Source organism: Salmo salar, chromosome ssa09 (genome assembly GCF_905237065.1).
Source record: "Salmo salar chromosome ssa09, Ssal_v3.1, whole genome shotgun sequence".
NCBI lineage: Eukaryota > Metazoa > Chordata > Actinopteri > Salmoniformes > Salmonidae > Salmo > Salmo salar.
The window spans coordinates 47,478,910-47,500,545 of NC_059450.1; the positions used below are offsets into that span (position 1 = coordinate 47,478,910).

The 21,636-nt window shown below is 50.1% G+C and overlaps 1 protein-coding gene across 4 annotated transcripts in view; it reads left to right on the top strand.

The window, feature by feature from the left end:
- Window positions 1-21,636, top strand: part of zfyve26 (zinc finger, FYVE domain containing 26) — a 143,978-nt gene that overhangs the window by 18,508 nt on the left and 103,834 nt on the right. For all 4 annotated transcript variants that reach the window (XR_006771018.1, XM_045723749.1, XM_045723751.1 and 1 more), the window contains exons 10-20: window positions 1,257-1,478; window positions 2,993-3,655; window positions 3,956-4,129; window positions 4,916-5,061; window positions 6,742-6,988; window positions 8,132-8,401; window positions 9,356-9,484; window positions 10,878-11,048; window positions 13,067-13,303; window positions 14,465-14,570; window positions 14,814-15,580. Coding sequence is in view for 3 of the 4 variants with exons in the window: in XM_045723749.1 (XP_045579705.1) it covers window positions 1,257-1,478; window positions 2,993-3,655; window positions 3,956-4,129; window positions 4,916-5,061; window positions 6,742-6,988; window positions 8,132-8,401; window positions 9,356-9,484; window positions 10,878-11,048; window positions 13,067-13,303; window positions 14,465-14,570; window positions 14,814-15,580 (3,132 nt within the window). In the remaining variant the exon portion in view is untranslated. The remainder of the gene's footprint in view (window positions 1-1,256; window positions 1,479-2,992; window positions 3,656-3,955; window positions 4,130-4,915; window positions 5,062-6,741; window positions 6,989-8,131; window positions 8,402-9,355; window positions 9,485-10,877; window positions 11,049-13,066; window positions 13,304-14,464; window positions 14,571-14,813; window positions 15,581-21,636) is intronic.

Consider the following 21,636-nt stretch of genomic DNA (forward strand, 5'->3'; position numbering starts at 1 on the left):
CCTCAGAATAAAAATTGTAAACCTCCACAAGTCTGGTTCATCCTTGGGAGCAATTTCCAAACACCTGAAGGTACCACGTTCATCTGTACAAACAATAGTACGCAAGTATAAACACCATGGGACCATGCAGCCATCATGCCGCTCAGGAAGGAGACACATTCTGTCTCCTAGAGATGAATGTACTTTGGTGCGAAAAGTGCAAATCAATCCCAGAACAACAGCAAAGGACCCTGTGAAGATGCTGGAGGAAACAGGTACACAATTATCTATATCCACAGTAAAACGAGTCCTATATCGACATAACCTGAAAGGCCGCTCAACAAGGAGGAAGCCACTGCTCCAAAACCGCCATAAAAAAGCCAGACTACGGTTTGCAACTGCACATGGGGACAAAGATTGTACTTTTTGGAGAAATGTCCTCTGGTCTGATGAAACAAAAATAGAACTGTTTGGCCATAATTACCATCATTATGTTTGGAGTAAAAAGGGGGAGGCTTGCAAGCCGAAGAACACCATCCCAACCGTGAAGCATGGGGGTGGCAGCATCATGTTGTGGGGGTGCTTTGCTGCAGGAGAGACTGGTGCACTTCACAAAATAGATGGCATCATGAGGATGGAAAATTATGTGGATATGTTGAAGCAACATCACAAGACATCAGTCAGGAAGTTAAAGCTTGGTCGCAAATGGGTCTTCCAAATGGACAATGACCCCAAGCATACTTCCAAAGTTGTGGCAAAATGGCTTAAGGACAACAAAGTCAAGGTATTGGAGTGGCCATCACAGAGCCCTGACTTCAATCCTATAGACAATATGTGGGCAGAACTGAAAAATCGTGTGCGAGCAAGGAGGCCTTACAAACCTGACTCAGTTACACCAGCACTGTCAGGAGGAATGGGCCAAAATTCACCCAACTTCTTGTGGGAAGCTTGTGGAAGGCTACACAAAACATTTGACCCAAGTTAAACAATTTAAAGGCAATGCTACCAAATACTAATTGAGTGTATGTAAACTTCTGACCCACTGGGAATGTGATGAAATAAAAGCTGAAATAAATCATTCTCTCTACTATTATTCTGACATTTCACATTCTTAAAATAAAGTGGTGATCCTAACTGACATAAGACAGGGAATTTACCAGAATTAAATGTCAGGAATTGTGAAAACTGAGTTTAAATGTATTTGGCTAAGGTGTATGTAAACTTATGACTTCAACTGAGATATAAATATCTCCTTTTTCTCTCTCTCTCCAATGTAGATGAGTTCAGTGTGGTGGTAGAGAGCCCCAGTCCTATGGTCCAGAGGAACCTGGTTCTGTACAGGGGGTTCTGCGCTATGAAGTACGCCCTGTACGCCTTGTGTATCAACGCTCACAAGTACAGTGGCTGCGCCGACTGTGGCACCACGCAGTCCACACACCAGCACCAGGCCACACCTGAGGCTGAGAAGGACCAGAGCCAGGCCTCAACCCCCCTCCAAGGTACTTTACTGCAGTCACCCCTCCAAGGTACTTTACTGCAGTCACCCCTCCAAGGTACTTTACTGCAGTCACCCCTCCAAGGTACTTTACTGCAGTCACCCCTCCAAGGTACTTTACTGCAGTCACCCCTCCAAGGTACTTTACTGCAGTCACCCCTCCAAGGTACTTTACTGCAGTCACCCCCCCAAGGTACTTTACTGCAGTCACCCCTCCAAGGTACTTTACTGCAGTCACCCCCCCCAAGGTACTTTACTGCAGTCACCCCCCCAAGGTACTTTACTGCAGTCACCCCCCCAAGGTACTTTACTGCAGTCACCCCCCCCAAGGTACTTTACTGCAGTCACCCCCCCAAGGTACTTTACTGCAGTCAAGCCCCCCAAGGTACGTTACTGCAGTCAAGCCCCCCAAGGTACTTTACTGTAGTCAAGCCCCCCAAGGTACTTTACTGTAGTCAAGCCCCCAAGGTACTTTACTGTAGTCAAGCCCCCCAAGGTACTTTACTGTAGTCAAGCCCCCAAGGTACTTTACTGTAGTCAAGCCCCCCAAGGTACTTTACTGTAGTCACCCCCCCAAGGTACTTTACTGTAGTCACCCCCCCAAGGTACTTTACTGTAGTCAAGCCCCCAAGGTACTTTACTGTAGTCAAGCCCCCCAAGGTACTTTACTGTAGTCAAGCCCCTCCAAGGTACTTTACTGTAGTCAAGCCCTCCAAGGTACTTTACTGTAGTCAAGCCCTCCAAGGTACTTTACTGTAGTCAAGCCCTCCAAGGTACTTTACTGTAGTCAAGCCCTCCAAGGTACTTTACTGTAGTCAAGCCCTCCAAGGTACTTTACTGTAGTCAAGCCCCCCCCCAAGGTACTTTACTGTAGTCAAGCCCCCCCCCAAGGTACTTTACTGTAGTCAAGCCTCCCCCAAGGTACTTTACTGTAGTCAAGCCTCAACCCCCCACCCCACTCTCTAATTGTTTTAGATTTTGTACATTTCGTCAGGAAATGCATCTCTGTCTCAGGTTCTGCTGTGGTGCAGTGGTTTCACAGCCTTTCCTCTGCAGGGAACCAGGTTTTCCTGTGTCTAGCCTTCTCAATGGCAAGGCTGTGCTCACTGTGTCTGTACTTTGTCCAGGTTTCGATCAGTAACCATGGTCAAATAGTTTGTAGTGTCCATTTAGGGCCAGATGACATTGCATGTTGCTTTGTGTTTTCTAATAGGTCATGTAGTATTGTTTTGACTGTGTTGTAATTTGGTTTATTCTGATTGGATTTTCTTTCTTTCTCTCGCTCTCTCTCTCTCTCTATTGCTCTCTCTCTCTCTTTCTTTCTCTCATGTCTCTCTCGTGTGTCTCTCTCGTGTCTCTCTCTTTTTCTCTTTCTCTCTCGTGTGTCTCTCTCTCGTGTGTGTCTCTCTCCCTCTCTCTGTCTCTCTCTCGTGTGTGTGTCTCTCTCCCTCTCTCTCTCTCTCTCTCTCTCTCTCTCTCTCTCTCTCTGTGTCTCCCTCTCTCTCTCCCCGTCTCTAGACTGTCCTCCCCTATTCCAGCTCTACCTGTCTGAGTGTCAGATCTACCTGGAGGCAGTACCTGCTATGTTCCGCCTGGAACTACTGGAGAACATCTTCTCCCTGCTCTTCCTGTCCAACGCTGATTTTACACTCCACAACCATCAGGGGGAGACGACGAGCACAGGCCAGACAGAACACTCCGAGGGGAAAGAAGGGAAGAGAAGAAAAGGACAACAGGAAGGGAAGAAGAGAGGAGACGGACGGGAGGAGAACGAAAGCTCAAGCAAAGCCGAAGTAGGTGGAAGAGGAGAAGAGGATCAAAGCAAAATGACAAAAGAGAACCACCACCAAACCCCAAACTTCCCCTTCTCAGCGTCCCAACGGAGTCACCTTGATCTGGGCCACTTGACGGCAGGCTGCAGGGGCTTCCTAGTGGACCTCGTGGCCATGGAGGGGTTCCTACGGCTGCTGAGAGAGAGTCTAGAGGGGGTGGTGGTAGTGGGTCAGCGGGCAGGACAGGAGGAAGGCAGGGCTCTGGCGGGGGAAGCTGAGGTGGCAGAGAGTCTGGGCTGCTCTGTGATGGCAGAGACTTTCGGGGCTCGGCTGCAGAGACTGTCCAAGAGGACAGCAGAAGCCCAGTGGAGACTACAGATTATCTCTACCAACCAGGACAGCGGCAACGGTGAGTTAGAAACCAGTTAGAAATTAACCTCAACCTTAACCAGACCACTAGCAGAGTAGTGATGTTTATACCAGACCGCTGTAGTGGGGAGGGAGTTAACAGTTAAGGGAGGAAGCTGGGTTTGGTCAGTGGGTGTGACCGTGTGAATTGTTGAGTGTAAATGAGCAGTCTAAATACAGCTGTGTGTATTCATAGTGTCTGCTGATCTAAGATCAGCTCCCCTTGTCCACAACATTATCCCTATGCTATATCAGGCCCCCCTCCCCCCAGGTCTAACTGTTACCTCTACTACCTCCCCAGTCTCAGACCCCCCCACCCAGCTCCAGGCATCTCCAGCAGCCAGTCCTGCTCTCTGTCTAAAAGGAAGAAGCAGCAGTACTGGGGTCAGGAGGAGGAAACGGCCTAGACGACAACACTCTGACAGACATCCCTCCACAGAGATACACAACGGAGAGGTCAGCGCCAGCCCCTCAGGTGAGCAGCCCCTCAGGTGACACAGGAAGCAACATATAAAGCCTATTTTCTGCTAAGTTGTTAGTTATGGTAATTTCCTAATTAACATTTCAAAATAGCCTTTTGATTCAGTAGCAATTATGTGCCAGCCAAATACCAATAAACCCCTTTTTTTAATGATACCGTCCCACAGTAAAAAGGCTTCGTTCTCAATGTATACTACTCATACACAGACTGAGTGTACAAAACATTAGGAACACCTATTATTACCAGGACAAACTGACCAGGTGAATCCAGGTGAAAGCTCTGATCCCTTATTGATGTCACCTGTTAAACCCACTCAATCAGTGTAGATGAAGGGGAGGAGACGGGTTAAAGAAGGATTTTTAAGCCTTGAGACAATTGAGACATGGATTGTGTATGTTTGCCATTCAGAGGGTGAATGGGCAAGACAAAATATTGAAGTGCATTTTAACAGGGTATGGTGGTAGGTGCCAGTAACCGGTTTGTGTCAAGAACTGCAACGCTGCTGGGTTTTTCACTGTCAACAGTTTACTGTGTGTATCAAGAATGGTCCACCCACCCAAAGGACATCCAGCCAACTTGACACAACTGTGGGAAGCATTGGAGTCAACATGGACCAGCATCCCTGTGGAACACTTTCAACACCTTGTAGAGTCCATGTCCTGATGAATTGAGGAAGTTCTGAGGGGAAAAGGGGATTAAACTCAATATTAGGAAGGTGTTCTTAATGTTTGGTATACTCAGTGTAGTTCCTTCTAGAACTGTTGTTGTCCCCTGTTCCAGATGGAAGTGGAGGAGCCGTGCGGTCGGAGTGGGATGTGTGCCCCTGTGGAAGTGTGGGGAGCTGGGTAGTTCCGGCCATGTTGTCTCCACCTGAGTCCCTGCTCATGGCCTGCATCCGCCGGGGAAACTACATGGAAGCACACCAGGTTAGGACCAAGGGTTACGGGTTAGGACCAAGGGTTACGGGTTAGGACCAAGGGTTACGGGTTAGGACCAAGGGTTACGGGTTAGGACCAAGGGTTACGGGTTAGGACCAAGGGTTACGGGTTAGGACCAAGGGTTACGGGTTAGGACCAAGGGTTACAGGGTTAGGACCAAGGGTTACGACCAAGGGTTACGGGTTAGGACCAAGGGTTACGACCAAGGGTTACGGGTTAGGACCAAGGGTTACAGGGTTACAGGTTAGGACCAAGGGTTACAGGGTTAGGACCAAGGGTTACAGGGTTAGGACCAAGGGTTACAGGGTTAGGACCAAGGGTTACAGGGTTAGGACCAAGGGTTACAGGGTTAGGACCAAGGGTTACAGGGTTAGGACCAAGGGTTACAGGGTTAGAACCAAGGGTTACGGGTTAGGACCAAGGGTTACAGGGTTAGGTCACAGGTTACGGGTTAGGACCAAGGGTTACAGGGTTAGGTCACAGGTTATGGGTTAGGACCAAGGGTTACAGGGTTAGGTTACAGGTTACGGGTTAGGACCAAGGGTTACAGGGTTAGGTTACGGGTTAGGACCAAGGGTTACAGGTTAGGACCAAGGGTTACAGGGTTAGGTTACAGGTTAGACCCAAGGGTTACAGGGTTACAGGTTAGGACCAAGGGTTACAGGGTTAGGACCAAGGGTTGCAGGGTTAGGACCAAGGGTTATAGGGTTAGGTCACAGGTTACGGGTTAGGACCAAGGGTTACAGGGTTAGGACCAAGGGTTACAGGGTTAGGACCAAGGGTTACAGGGTTAGGACCAAGGGTTACAGGGTTAGGACCAAGGGTTACAGGGTTAGGACCAAGGGTTACGGGTTAGGACCAAGGGTTACAGGGTTACAAGGTTACAGGTTAGGACCAAGGGTTACAGGGTTAGGACCAAGGGTTACAGGGTTACAGGTTAGGACCAAGGGTTATAGGGTTAGGACCAAGGGTTACAGGGTACAGGGTTAGGACCAAGGGTTACAGGGTTACAGGTTAGGACCAAGGGTTATAGGGTTAGGACCAAGGGTTACAAGGTTACAGGTTAGGACCAAGGGTTACAGGTTAGGACCAAGGGTTACAGGTTAGGACCAAGGGTTACGGGTTAGGACCAAGGGTTACAAGGTTACAGGTTAGGACCAAGGGTTACTGCTTGCTACCAATTCATTTACTCCCCCTTCCTCTTGGCCCCGATTCCTTCAATATTTGCAGATCTTTAAGGCGTCTGCGATTTATTATTGGTGAAAGCTTTACAAATACACCTCTTATACCTGTTTAGACCCGTCCGATCTAGAGGGGTTGACGGGTTGGAGCCACGAAGATGGTCCCGTGTGGCTCAGTTGGTAGAGTACGGTGTTTGCAACGCCAGGGTTGTGGGTTCGATTCCCACGGGGGGACCAGTACAGAAGAAAAAAAAGAATGTATGAAATGTATGCATTCACTACTGTAAGTCGCTCTGGATAAGAGCGTCTGATAAATGACTAAAATGTAAAAATGTAAATGGTCTAGTTAGGACTGGCTGTTGGGTAGCATTTAGTGTTGTGATATTGTGTGACATGGTCTCTGGTTGGCCCCATCCTCGGTCCCATCCTGGTCATCCTATCTGTCAGTCTGTCTAGGTTTCTCTGACCTTTTTTGACCTCTGTGTAGGTGTCTCTGATGTTCGGCCTGGAGGGTTCATGGTGCTTTGGGGAGCTGGTCTTCATGGAGAGTTACCGGGAAGTCGTGGAGGAGTTGGGTCGCGTGGAACAGAAAATGGAGACCCACTCTTTATCTTCATCCTCCTCTTCCTCAGAGGGCCTGGGAGCGGCGTCCGTGGCGCCCACCCCGGGGCGTAGTCGGCTGGGAAGTAGTGGGCGCTCCACCCTGCAGGCCATTGGGAGTGCTGCTGCTGCCGGTACTTTATGTTGTTTACATTTTTGGTCATTTAGCAGACACTCTTAGCCAGAGAGACGTACGGCCAGGGCAGTCAACTGAAGTGAAACGATCAAGTAAGATTTGAAGCGAAACAATTACATACGATCACAATAAAAACGTTCCCCAGAACCAGACATTCCTGTGTATCTGTCTTCCACGTAACATCTCACCTGTCTTAACACAAGACTGCTTGGTTGTCATTGATAGGACGGCTATTTAGTTGCTTTACTTTGTGAATGTTCTCTTTATCGTGTGTGATAACTGTAACTCATTTATTCTCTCTGTTAGGTAAAGTCCTTCTACTCTATATAGATGTGTTTCTGACAAGTTAGAGTTAATCTGTCTGTAGAGGTGGGGTTAGAGGCTGTCTGTAGAGGTGGGGTTAGAGGGTGTCTGTAGAGGTGGGGTTAGAGGCTGTCTGTAGAGGTGGGGTTAGAGGCTGTCTGTAGAGGTGGGGTTAGAGGGTGTCTGTAGAGGTGGGGTTAGAGGGTGTCTGTAGAGGTGGGGTTAGAGGGTGTCTGTAGAGGTGGGGTTAGAGGGTGTCTGTAGAGGTGGGGTTAGAGGCTGTCTGTAGAGGTGGGGTTAGAGGGTGTCTGTAGAGGTGGGGTTAGAGGGTGTCTGTAGAGGTGGGGTTAGAGGGTGTCTGTAGAGGTGGGGTTAGAGGGTGTCTGTAGAGGTGGGGTTAGAGGGTGTCTGTAGAGGTGGGGTTAGAGGGTGTCTGTAGAGGTGGGGTTAGAGGGTGTCTGTAGAGGTGGGGTTAGAGGGTGTCTGTAGAGGTGGGGTTAGAGGGTGTCTGTAGAGGTGGGGTTAGAGGCTGTCTGTAGAGGTGGGGTTAGAGGCTGTCTGTAGAGGTGGGGTTAGAGGCTGTCTGTAGAGGTGGGGTTAGAGGCTGTCTGTAGAGGTGGGGTTAGAGGCTGTCTGTAGAGGTGGGGTTAGAGGCTGTCTGTAGAGGTGGGGTTAGAGGCTGTCTGTAGAGGTGGGGTTAGAGGGTGTCTGTAGAGGTGGGGTTAGAGGGTGTCTGTAGAGGTGGGGTTAGAGGCTGTCTGTAGAGGTGGGGTTAGAGGGTGTCTGTCTGTCTGTAGAGGTGGGGTTAGAGGCTGACTTCCTGTCTGTCTCTCGTTAGGCATGGCATTCTATTCCGTCTCTGACGTGGCAGACCGTCTCCTTTCCACCCCTGGTCGCCCCGTTCCGTCTCTGGAGGAGGGCTACTGGCTGGGCCGCTGTGTCCTGGACCCCCCAGGGACAGGCCTCCTGCACACCCTCCTGGAGGAGCTCAGCCCCCCTGCCATGGCTGCCTTCGACCTGGCCTGCTGTCACTGCCAGCTGTGGAAGACCTCCAGACAACTACTGGACACGGCAGAGAGACGGCTACACAGCAGCCTGGAGGGAAGAGGTAGGTGGAGGGGGTGGGGTACGATGGGGTTGGGTTGGTAGGGTGGGGTAGCATGGAGTGGGGTAGCATGGAGTGGGGTAGCATGGAGTGGGGTAGCGTGGGGTGGGGTAGGAAGGAGTGGGGTAGGATGGGGTAGGGTGGGGTGGGGTACAGTAGGGTACAGTGGGTAGGGTACAGTAGGGAGGGATAGGGTACAGTGGGGAGGAGTAGGGTACAGTGGGTAGGGTCAAGTAAGGTTCAGTAGGGTAGAGTGGGGAGGGGTAGGGTACAGTAGGGTAGAGTGGGTAGGGTTGGGTACAGTAGGGAGGGGTGGGTAGGGTACAGTTGGGTACAGTGGGGGGGTAGGGTTCAGTAGGGTACAGTGGGGAGGGGTAGGGTACAGTGGGGAGGGGTAGGGTTGAGTGGGGTGGGGTGGGGTAATTGTATGTACTTACTGTATGACTTCAGTTTGAAATGGACATAGTTTTTTTTTTTTTTTAAATCTTCCTTAATATGTAAAGTCAACAGACCTATGGCCAAATAAATAATGTCCCTTCCCTTTTCTAACGTCCATCTCCCTAACCCTCCGTCCCTCCATCCCCCTAGTCCCCTCCGTCTCCCTAGTCCCCTCCAGTCCCTTCCGTCCCCCTAGTCCCCTCCATCCCCCTAGTCCCTTCCGTCCCCCTAGTCCCCTCCAGTCCCTTCCGTCCCCCTAGTCCCCTCCATCCCCCTAGTCCCTTCCGTCTCCCTAGTCCCCTCCAGTCCCTTCCGTCCCCCTAGTCCCCTCCATCCCCCTAGTCCCCTCCGTCTCCCTAGTCCCCTCCATCCCCCTAGTCCCCTCCGTCTCCCTAGTCCCCTCCAGTCCCTTCCGTCCCCCTAGTCCCCTCCATCCCCCTAGTCCCTTCCGTCCCCCTTTCCTCAAGAGACATAGTGGATCCCTTTCTAACCTCGTTATCTCTCCATACCGTTCCTCAGGACTGAGGGTGGAACCCAAGGTGAAACACTCTGAGGGGATCCGAGGGTTTCCTGCAGTGCTCCAACAGATGGGCAAGATCCTCAGTCACACAGCCAGTCACAGTGGCACCAAGGGCCCCGCCAAGACAGGTGAGCGCTACTGCATTAAACAAGTTATACGTTTATTTGCCTTATATAGTGCTGTCATTCCTCTCCATGTCAACTACTACATGGCATGACACAGAGTACGAGGTGTGGAATGTTAGCCCTCTACGTGGCACAGAGTACGAGGTGTGGAATGTTAGCCCTCTACGTGGCACAGAGTACGAGGTGTGGAATGTTAGCCCTCTACGTGCCACAGAGTACGAGGTGTGGAATGTTAGCCCTCTACGTTCCACAGAGTACGAGGTGTGGAATGTTAGCCCTCTACGTGGCACAGAGTACGAGGTGTGGAATGTTAGCCCTCTACGTGGCACAGAGTACGAGGTGTGGAATGTTAGCCCTCTACGTGGCACAGAGTACGAGGTGTGGAATGTTAACCCTCTACGTGGCACAGAGTACGAGGTGTGGAATGTTAACCCTCTACGTGGCACAGAGTACGAGGTGTGGAATGTTAGCCCTCTACGTGGCACAGAGTATGAGGTGTGGAATGTTAACCCTCTACGTGGCACAGAGTACGAGGTGTGGAATGTTAGCCCTCTACGTGGCACAGAGTATGAGGTGTGGAATGTTAGCCCTCTACGTGGCACAGAGTATGAGGTGTGGAATGTTAACCCTCTACGTTCCACAGAGTACGAGGTGTGGAATGTTAGCCCTCTTCGTGGCACAGAGTACGAGGTGTGGAATGTTAGCCCTCTTCCACAGAGTACGAGGTGTGGAATGTTAGCCCTCTTCCACAGAGTACGAGGTGTGGAATGTTAGCCCTCTACGTGGCACAGAGTACAGGGGAGTGGAATGTTAGCCCTCTACGTGGAACAGAGTACAGGAGGTGGAATGTTAGCCCTATACGTGGAACAGAGTACGAGGGGTGGAATGTTAGCCCTCTACGTGGAACAGAGTACAAGGTGGGGAATGTTAGCCCTCTACGTGGAACTTTGTACAAAGTGGGGAATGTTAGCCCTCTACGTGGAACAGAGTACAAGGTGGGGAATGTTAGCCCTCTACGTGGAACAGAGTACAAGGTGTGGAATGTTAGCCCTCTACGTGGAACAGAGTACAAAATGTGGAATGTTAGCCCTCTACGTGGCACATTTGGACACTGATAAACGCCTAAATTTGAATGTAGTGGTTGTACAGTAACAGGCCATACATGACGTCACAGCTCTGTATGGGTTTTGAGTGACAGACGTTGAGAAAAGAAGTTGCTGTTTCAATTTTTGCCGTTTCAATTTAGCCCAATCAGCATGAGGGTTTAGCCCAATTTAGGCCAATTCCCAAGAGTGTAAAGGGTTAACACAAAACGGGTCTGGATTTTCAGACAGAGGAGTTGAGAGTTCATGTTCAGTGTTTCTCTCTCTCTCTCTTCCTGCTGTGTTCATTCTAGAATCCATTGTAGAGGACCACGTTGTGTCCAGTCCTTTAGGCTGCTGCATACAGGAAGTGTTGCTGTGCTGCCACCCTGTGCTGAGTGAGGAGGGCATCGCTACCCGACTGAGCCTGGCACAGCACCTAGAGATCACCCTGCAGACCCTGTCCACCGCTACAGAAACCACAGGTATATATCACCCTGTAGACCCCTGTCCACCGCTACAGAAACCGCAGGTATATATCACCCTGTAGACCCCTGTCCACCGCTACAGAAACCACAGGTATATATCACCCTGCAGACCCCTGTCCACCGCTACAGAAACCACAGGTATATATCACCCTGTAGACCCCTGTCCACCGCTACAGAAACCACAGGTATATATCACCCTGTAGACCCCTGTCCACCGCTACAGAAACCACAGGTATATATCACCCTGTAGACCCCTGTCCACCGCTACAGAAACCACAGGTATATATCACCCTGCAGACCCTGTCCACCGCTACAGAAACCGCAGGTATATATCACCCTGTAGACCCCTGTCCACCGCTACAGAAACCACAGGTATATATCACCCTGTAGACCCCTGTCCACCGCTACAGAAACCACAGGTATATATCACCCTGTAGACCCCTGTCCACCGCTACAGAAACCACAGGTATATATCACCCTGTAGACCCCTGTCCACCGCTACAGAAACCACAGGTATATATCACCCTGTAGACCCCTGTCCACCGCTACAGAAACCACAGGTATATATCACCCTGTAGACCCCTGTCCACCGCTACAGAATCCACAGGTATATATCACCCTGCAGACCCTGTCCACCGCTACAGAAACCGCAGGTATATATCACCCTGTAGACCCCTGTCCACCGCTACAGAAAGCACAGGTATATATCACCCTGTAGACCCCTGTCCACCGCTACAGGAACCGCAGGTATATATCACCCTGTAGACCCCTGTCCACCGCTACAGAAACCGCAGGTATATATCACCCTGTAGACCCCTGTCCACCGCTACAGAAACCACAGGTATATATCACCCTGTAGACCCCTGTCCACCGCTACAGAAACCACAGGTATATATCACCCTGTAGACCCCTGTCCACCGCTACAGAAACCGCAGGTATATATCACCCTGCAGACCCCTGTCCACCGCTACAGAAACCACAGGTATATATCACCCTGCAGACCCTGTCCACCGCTACAGAAACCACAGGTATATATCACCCTGCAGACCCTGTCCACCGCTACAGAAACCACAGGTATATATCACCCTGTAGACCCCTGTCCACCGCTACAGAAACCACAGGTATATATCACCCTGCAGACCCCTGTCCACCGCTACAGAAACCACAGGTATATATCACCCTGTAGACCCCTGTCCACCGCTACAGAAACCACAGGTATATATCACCCTGCAGACCCCTGTCCACCGCTACAGAATCCACAGGTATATATCACCCTGCAGACCCCTGTCCACCGCTACAGAAACCACAGGTATATATCACCCTGCAGACCCCTGTCCACCGCTACAGAAACCACAGGTATATATCACCCTGTAGACCCCTGTCCACCGCTACAGAAACCGCAGGTATATATCACCCTGTAGACCCCTGTCCACCGCTACAGAAACCGCAGGTATATATCACCCTGTAGACCCCTGTCCACCGCTACAGAAACCACAGGTATATATCACCCTGTAGACCCCTGTCCACCGCTACAGAAACCACAGGTATATATCACCCTGTAGACCCCTGTCCACCGCTACAGAAACCACAGGTATATATCACCCTGCAGACCCCTGTCCACCGCTACAGAAACCACAGGTCCGTTACAGACCCTGGCTAGGTTAGCACCACAGGTCCTGGCTAGGTTAGCACCACAGGTCCTGGCTAGGTTAGCACCACAGGTCCTGGCTAGGTTACCACCACAGGTCCTGGCTAGGTTACCACCACAGGTCCTGGCTAGGTTACCACCACAGGTCCGTTACAGACCCTGGCGAGGTTAGCACCACAGGTCCTGGCGAGGTTAGCACCACAGGTCCTGGCGAGGTTAGTGGAGGGTGTTGGTGCCCTCCTAGCAGCCCTGGTAGAGCAGGCCAGTCTGAAGGGTTAGGGTGCTAGTGGGTTAGGGTGCTAGTGGGTTAGGGGGTTAGTGGGTTAGGGGTGCTAGGGTTAGTGTATAATGTGTTGTGTCTTTGTAGTGGAGAGTCCTGCTGCTGGTGCCCTCCTAACAGCCCTGGTAGAGCAGGCCAGTCTGAAACAGTCGGAGTTGGAATCCCACCCGGTCCGTTCCTCCATGAAGCAGTTACTGCGTTCCATGGACCAGCTGTGTCCCTTCGAGCCCCAGGGCTCCCCCTGCAGGCCAGACTACATGAGGAGCTTCGTGGACTACGTCAATACACTAGCTTCGGTGTTAATACGCAGCCTGGGATGCGAAGGTGAGTGTATTTACCTGGTGTGGGGTCGGTTGGTAGAGCATGGCGCTTGTAACGTCATGGGTTTGATTCCCGCTGGGGCCACCCATATGAAAATGTGTATATATGTATGTGTAGCAAAAGGAGTCCATGCTCAAGCGTTAGCTTTTGAGTGGCAGAGACTCTTAAAGGGAGGATGATCACGTGTGGTTGTGAAACAGAGGTCCCGGGTCGGAGCCAGATATGTGCCCGAATTGGGAGGAACTGGTACTCGCTAAGCAAACAGCAGCGGCAGGAAGCCTTGCAGTTAAGAGCGTTGGGCCAGTAACCTAAAGGTTGTTGGTTTGAATCACCGAGACGACTAGGTGTAAGATCCGCCGATGTGCCCTTGAGCAAGGCACTTAACTCCAATTGCTCCTGTAACTTTTATTTTAGATTTTTTTCTCTGACATCTTTGCACATGCGATAGAACAGCAGAATAGAAACAGAATTGTATTTTACTCTACTCTCCTTTTCTCCTCCGTTTCAACGACAAACCAATAACAAACCAACAACAAAGGCACTGGGGCGAACAGTGCTGTTTTTTTCCCCTAATGTGAATGTGACCTTTTATAAATACAATATACACTAAATAATGTACACCTTCCTAATATTGAGTTGCACACCGTTTTGCTCTCAGAACAACCTCAATTCGTCGGGGCCTGGACTGTACATGGTTTCGAGAGCGTTCCACAGGGACGCTGGCCCATGTTGATGCCAATGCTTCCCACAGTTGTGTCAAGTTGGCTGGATGTCCTTTGGGTGGTGGACCATTCTTGATACACACAGGAAACTGTTGAGAGTGGAAAAACCCAGCAGCATTGCAGTTCTTGTCACAAACCGGTGTGCCTGGCACCTACTACCACACCCCATTCAAAGTCACAAATCTTTTGTCTTGCCCCATTCACCGTCTGAATGGCACACAGACACAATCCATGTCTCAATTGTCTCAAGACCTAAAAATCCTTCTTTAACCCGTCTCCTCCCTTTCATTTACACTGATTGATGTGGATGATTTAACAGGTGACATCAATAAAGGATCATAGATTTCACCTGGATTCTCCTGGTCAGTCTATGTCATGGAAAGAGCAGGTGTTCTTAATGTTTTGTACTCTGTGTTTGTTCAATCTCTGTCTCTCTTCTCAGACCAAAGCAGTGAGGTGAAGTTGGGGAACCCACTCCTGGTACTCCTCCAAGCCCCATCTCAGCTGCTCTCTCACCTGCTGTTTGATAGACAGGTGGCTCCTGACAGGTAGATTTACCCCCCTCCCTACTCGTCATGGGAACCCCGGCTTAGAGGCAGTATCACAAGTATATTTCGTGCTCTTTCATTCATTGAATTCAAACAATTTCAACACTATGAGCTTGTGTTTCTTGTTTTAATATGAATGACTGTATTTCATTCTACATCCTACTGTTAATATGTTGTGTGTGTCATTCCACTAACATTCTGTCCCTCCCCCTGTTACCCCCCCCCCTCTCTCTCTCTCTCTAGAGTTTTGTCTCTGTTGCAGCAGGAGGGTCTGCGTCTGAGTGTCCAGCAGGTGATTGTGCAGCACTGCTGTGAGGCTCTGCCTTTGTGGGACAGGTGCCCCGAACCAGAGTGGGAAGCTAGCCCCAGGGGAGAGGCTGGTTCTAGGGGAGAGGCTGGTTCTAGGGGAGAGGCTGGTTCTGGGGGAGAGGCTGGTTCTAGGGGAGAGGCTGGTTCTGGGGGAGAGGCTGGCCAGGGGCAAGGACAGACCGGACCAGGGGAAGGGGTGTTTAGGACTGCCAGTCTGGCAGCCCTGCTACAACTACAGACCCAGGAACACATGTCAATGCTGGGCATCACTGAGCCTCAGTCCCATTCCCCCAGCTCTGAATCTGAAACTTCGCCCTCGTTGGAGGACCTCCGAGCAGCTACACCTCCCATCCTCATCTTGTCCTCCTCTTCTCTTTCACCTTCACGACCAACTTCCTCTTCCTCTTCTTTTCTCCTCACACCATCAGCTCTGTCCTTCCTCAAATCCCGCTCCCCTCTCCTGGCCACCGTTGCCTGTCTAAGTGCCAGTCCGAGAGGTGCTGCCCGGGTACAACCGTCCGGTTGGCTGGTGTTCCGGGGCGGCGGGCGTAAAGAGTGTGTACTGGACGGGGAGCAGATCTCCAGGGAGGGGGAAAACCTGCTTAGAGACTTCCCCATCCTGAGGGCCTACCTGGGGGCCATGGTTCAGCCCGTCCTCGGTGCTTCGCTGGGGCCTGGGGAGGATGGAGCCAGTGGTGGAGGTAAGTTGTGTTGTTTTGCTTTTTTGTGTTTTGTGTTTGCTTTTATGGTATTGTGTAATTTGATGTGTATATAGCTATGTACAGTGTAATTGTTGTTTATTGATGTCTTCATGCAGGGCTCATCCGCGAGAGAGACCGTATTCTCCGCATGACTCCCTGCTTAAAGTGAAACTGACAGAGTTTTAACTACTTTGCGGATATGCAACAAACAATCATAATATCAGTCAAAAAATATCAAATTCCAAGTTTATGCTTTTATAAGAGGTTTTAAAAATAGGTTCTATTTGACTCCACATTCCATGATGTACACTAAGGCATTGTTGTCAGAATAGATGGATGCAGTTCAATGCATGATTTAATATATTTTAATATAATATATTTACATTTTACATTTTAGTCATTTAGCAGACACTCTTATCCAGAGCGACTTACAAATTGGTGCATTCACCTTATAATATCCAGTGGAACAACCACTTTACAATAGTGCATCTAAATCTTTTAAGGGGGGGGTTAGAAGGATTACTTTATCCTATCCCAGGTATTCCTTAAAGAGGTGGGGTTTCAGGTGTCTCCGGAAGGTGGTGATTGACTCCGCTGTCCTGGCGTCGTGAGGGAGCTTGTTCCACCATTGGGGTGCCAGAGCAGCGAACAGTTTTGACTGGGCTGAGCGGGAACTGTGCTTCCTCAGAGGTAGGGAGGCGAGCAGGCCAGAGGTGGATGAACGGAGTGCCCTTGTTTGGGTGTAGGGCCTGATCAGAGCCTGAAGGTACGGAGGTGCCGTTCCCCTCACAGCTCCGTAGGCAATCACCATGGTCTTGTAGCGGATGCGAGCTTCGACTGGAAGCCAGTGGAGAGAGCGGAGGAGCGGGGTGACGTGAGAGAACTTGGGAAGGTTGAACACCAGACGGGCTGCGGCGTTCTGGATGAGTTGTAGGGGTTTAATGGCACAGGCAGGGAGCCCAGCCAACAGCGAGTTGCAGTAATCCAGACGGGAGATGACAAGTGCCTGGATTAGGACCTGCGCCGCTTCCTGTGTGAGGCAGGGTCGTACTCTGCGAATGTTGTAGAGCATGAACCTACAGGATCGGGTCACCGCCTTGATGTTGGTGGAGAACGACAGGGTGTTGTCCAGGGTCACGCCAAGGTTCTTAGCACTCTGGGAGGAGGACACAAGGGAGTTGTCAACCGTGATGGCGAGATCATGGAACGGGCAGTCCTTCCCGGGAGGAAGAGCAGCTCCGTCTTGCCGAGGTTCAGCTTGAGGTGGTGATCCGTCATCCACACTGATATGTCTGCCAGACATGCAAAGATGCGATTCGCCACCTGGTTGTCAGAAGGGGGAAAGGAGAAGATTAATTGTGTGTCGTCTGCATAGCAATGATATGAGAGACCATGTGAGGATATGACAGAGCCAAGTGACTTGGTGTATAGCGAGAATAGGAGTGGGCCAAGAACAGAGCCCTGGGGGACACCAGTGGTGAGAGCACGTGGTGCGGAGACAGATTCTCGCCACGCCACCTGGTAGGAGCGACCTGTCAGGTAGGACGCAATCCAAGCGTGCGCGGTGCCGGAGATGCCCAGCTCGGAGAGGGTGGAGAGGAGGATCTGATGGTTCACGGTATCAAAGGCAGCAGATAGGTCTAGAAGGATGAGAGCAGAGGAGAGAGAGTTAGCTTTAGCAGTGCGGAGAGCCTCCGTGACACAGAGAAGAGCAGTCTCAGTTGAATGCCCAGTCTTGAAACCTGACTGATTAGGATCAAGAAGGTCATTCTGAGAGAGATAGCAAGAGAGCTGGCCAAGCACGGCGCGTTCAAGAGTTTTGGAGAGAAAGGAAAGAAGGGATACTGGCCTGTAGTTGTTGACATCGGAGGGATCGAGTGTAGGTTTTTTTCAGAAGGGGTGCAACTCTCGCTCTCTTGAAGACGGAAGGGACGTAGCCAGCGGTCAAGGATGCGTTGATGAGCGAGGTGAGGTAGGGGAGAAGGTCTCCGGAAATGGTCTGGAGAAGAGAGGAGGGGATAGGGTCAAGTGGGCAGGTTGTTGGGCGGCCGGCCGTCACAAGACGCGAGAGTTCATCTGGAGAGAGAGGGGAGAAAGAGGTCAAAGCACAGGGTAGGGCAGTGTGAGCAGGACCAGCAGTGTCGTTTGACTTAGCAACGAGGATCGGATGTCGTCAACCTTCTTTTCAAAATGGTTGACGAAGTCATCCGCAGAGAGGGAGGAGGGGGGAGGGGAGGAGGATTAAGGAGGGAGGAGAAGGTAGCAAAGAGCTTCCTAGGGTTAGAGGCAGATGCTTGGAGTTTAGAGTGGTAGAAAGTGGCTTTAGCAGCAGAGACAGAAGAGGAAAATGTAGAGAGGAGGGAGTGAAAGGATGCCAGGTCCGCAGGGAGGCGAAGTTTTCCTCCATTTCCGCTCGGCTGCCCGGAGCCCTGTTCTGTGAGCTCGCAGTGAGTCGTCGAGCCACGGAGCAGGAGGGGAGGACCGAGCCGGCCTGGAGGATAGGGGACAGAGGAAATCAAAGGATGCAGAGAGGGAGGAGAGGAGGGTTGAGGAGGCAGAATCAGGAGATAGGTTGGAGAAGGTTTGAGCAGAGGGAAGAGATGATAGGATGGAAGAGGAGAGAGTAGCGGGAGAGAGAGAGCGAAGGTTGGGACGGCGCAATACCATCCGAGTAGGGGGAGAGTGAGAAGTGTTGGATGAGAGCGAGAGGGAAAAGGATACAAGGTAGTGGTCGGAGACTTGGAGGGGAGTTGCAATGAGATTAGTGGAAGAACAGCATCTAGTAAAGATGAGGTCAAGCGTATTGCCTGCCTTGTGAGTAGGGGGGGAAGGTGAGAGGGTGAGGTCGAAAGAGGAGAGGAGTGGAAAGAAGGAGGCAGAGAGGAATGAGTCGAAGGTAGACGTGGGGAGGTTAAAGTCACCCAGAACTGTGAGAGGTGAGCCATCCTCAGGAAAGGAACTTATCAAGGCGTCAAGCTCATTGATGAACTCTCCAAGGGAACCTGGAGGGCGATAAATGATAAGGATGTTAAGCTTGAAAGGGCTGGTAACTGTGACAGCATGGAATTCAAATGAGGAGATAGACAGATGGGTCAGGGGAGAAAGAGAGAATGTCCACTTGGGAGAGATGAGGATTCCAGTGCCACCACCCCGCTGGCTCGATGCTCTAGGGGTATGCGAGAACACGTAGTCAGACGAGGAGAGAGCAGTAGGAGTAGCAGTGTTATCTGTGGTGATCCATGTTTCCGTCAGCGCCAGGAAGTCTAGGGACTGGAGGGTAGCATAGGCTGAGATGAACTCAGCCTTGTTGGCCGCAGACCGGCAGTTCCAGAGGCTGCCGGAGACCTGGAACTCCACGTGGGTCGTGCGCGCTGGGACCACCAGGTTAGAGCGGCAGCGGCCACGCGGTGTGGAGCGTTTGTATGGCCTGTGCAGAGGAGAGAGAACAGGGATAGGCGGACACATAGTAGACAAGCTACAGAAGAGGCTACGCTAATGCAAATGAGATTGGAGTGACAAGTGGACTACACGTCTCGAATGTTCAGGAAGTTAAGCTTACGTTGCAAAAATGTTATTGACTAAAATGATACAGTACTGCTGGCTGGTGGAGTAGGCTAGCTAGCAGTGGCTGCGTTGTTGACTTTGAACGTGTAGCTGGCTAGGTAACCTCGGTAGTTTCAGTACTACACCTTGTCATGATACAAAGCAACTTTGTAGCTAGCTAGCTAACATAACACTAATCAAGACGTTCCTTGTAGTGTATTTAGTTTCAACAATGCTGCTCGTCGGTAATAGTTGGCTAGGTTAGGAAAAATGGCGTCGCGGGGGACGGAAATAGCTGGCTAGCTAACCTCGATGGCTGGCTAGCTAACAATTATCAATTAACAATTATCAAGCTATGACAAAGACAACTAGGTAGCTCGCTAGGTAACACTGCACTAGTCAAATCGTTCCGTTGTGAAGTGTTAGTAACTACAGCGCTGCTAGTCGGTAACGGATGGCTATCTGGCAGTGGGTTAATGATGACTAGGTGTGTTGAGTAAGTCTGGCGCCGCGTCGCGGCTGGCTAGCCCACCTCGATAATACTCAAACTCAAGCTACACAATTATCTTAGATACAGAGACAGCACAGACAACTATGTAGCTGGCTAACTAACACTAACACCACACTAATCAAGTCGTTGCGTTGTAATGTAATAGTTTCTGCGGTGCTGTTAGTCGGTAGAAGTTGGCTAGCTAACAGTGAAGACTAGCTAGCTAGCAGCTAGCAGTGTTGACTACGTTAGGAGGACGAAGATAGCTATCCTCGATAATTACTCAGTTACTCTAAACTACACAATTATCTTTGATACAAAGACGGCTATGTAGCTAGCTAAGAAGAATTGCTCAGATCAAACAAATCAAGCCGTTGTAATGTAGCGAAGTGGAATATTACCTGTGGAGCGAAGCGTGGTGCGACTGCTCGCTCCAAACCGACTGCTCGCTCCAAACCGCTCCAAATGTATCACCAATACATTTTCTTGGTAGTCCAAAACATATTGCTATCAGGTTGTAAATCACAGCTGGTCTGGTACATTGTTTCCTGTTGGTAGTACAAAACATACTGCTATCAGGTTGTAAATCACAGCTGGTCTGGTACATTGTTTACTGTTGGTAGTCCAAAACATACTGCTATCAGGTTGTAAATCACAGCTGGTCTGGTACATTGTTTACTGTTGGTAGTCCAAAACATACTGCTATCAGGTTGTAAATCACAGCTGGTCTGGTACATTGTTTACTGTTGGTAGTACAAAACATACTGCTATCAGGTTGTAAATCACGGCGGTCCTGGTACATTGTTTCCTGTTGGTAGTACAAAACATACTGCTATCAGGTTGTAAATCACGGCGGTCCTGGTACATTGTTTACTGTTGGTAGTACAAAACATACTGCTATCAGGTTGTAAATCACAGCGGTCCTGGTACATTGTTTACTGTTGGTAGTACAAAACATACTGCTATCAGGTTGTAAATCACGGCTGGCCTGGTACATTATTTACTGTTGGTAGTACAAAACATACTGCTATCAGGTTGTAAATCATGGCTGGCCTGGTACATTGTTTGCTGCCTCCATTCTGGATGCACTGTTTCAGTTTCAATGACTCAATATTTTGGACAAAAACAAAACCAGACGACTATAACTACGGCTGGGAATGTCAATACAATCATAGCTAAGGAAATGATCACAAGTCAGTCATAACGTGGCTGATAGGATAGTGTATCTATGTGTATTTATCTAGCAGATAGATAGATAGATAGCTAGCTAGCTGCTAGAAGGATGTCATGTCATTGCAGGAGCTTTTTCCCCTCATATCGTTTTTTTTTTGGTGGCTGTACACCGCTAGAGATGCAGTTGTCATTAGGTTAACTAGCAAGAACTTAAACGACTGTTATCCATTTAGCTAACATATATCTCTTGCGTTCGCAAATTCACTCTGGCTATCTATCTACTCCAATTTCAGAGCGCTCTGATTGGAGTGTACCAGAGCGCAGAATAACTGATGAATTTATGAACGATCAACACCCGTTGAAATCCGTCCGGTGTCGGTAAACGTTGGCAAAAAAAAGTTAATAGTTAACATGTAAACAGCCTAACCAGCTCTGCTAGGGTGAGTAAAATGGTCAGAGTCAGGTGTTCTCTCATTTGTGTCTGGAAGTAGCTAGCTAGCCAACTTTAGCCAGTTAGCTTGGGTGCTTGGTTGGGACAAGCATGCATTGGCAGGCAAACTGCAGAAGGACCGGTAGGCTACAATTCCCCGTCGTTTATTAGTGCAATTTTGACGGCCAAACTATCTGGAAAAAGTTTTGAAAGGGTTTATCTAATGTTCCTTCGTTAGATTTTCGTACATCTTGCTCTGGCTAGCATTAGTTGTTGATCTTGTTGTTGTTGATGTGCATCACTGAGGGAGAGAGAGAGACTACCTTTTCATGGTTGTTCAATCAATAGGACTGTAAGGTTCCCAAATGTAAGAGGACTTGTGTGGTGTTTTTACAGAAATCCATTCAGGTTTTTTTTTGC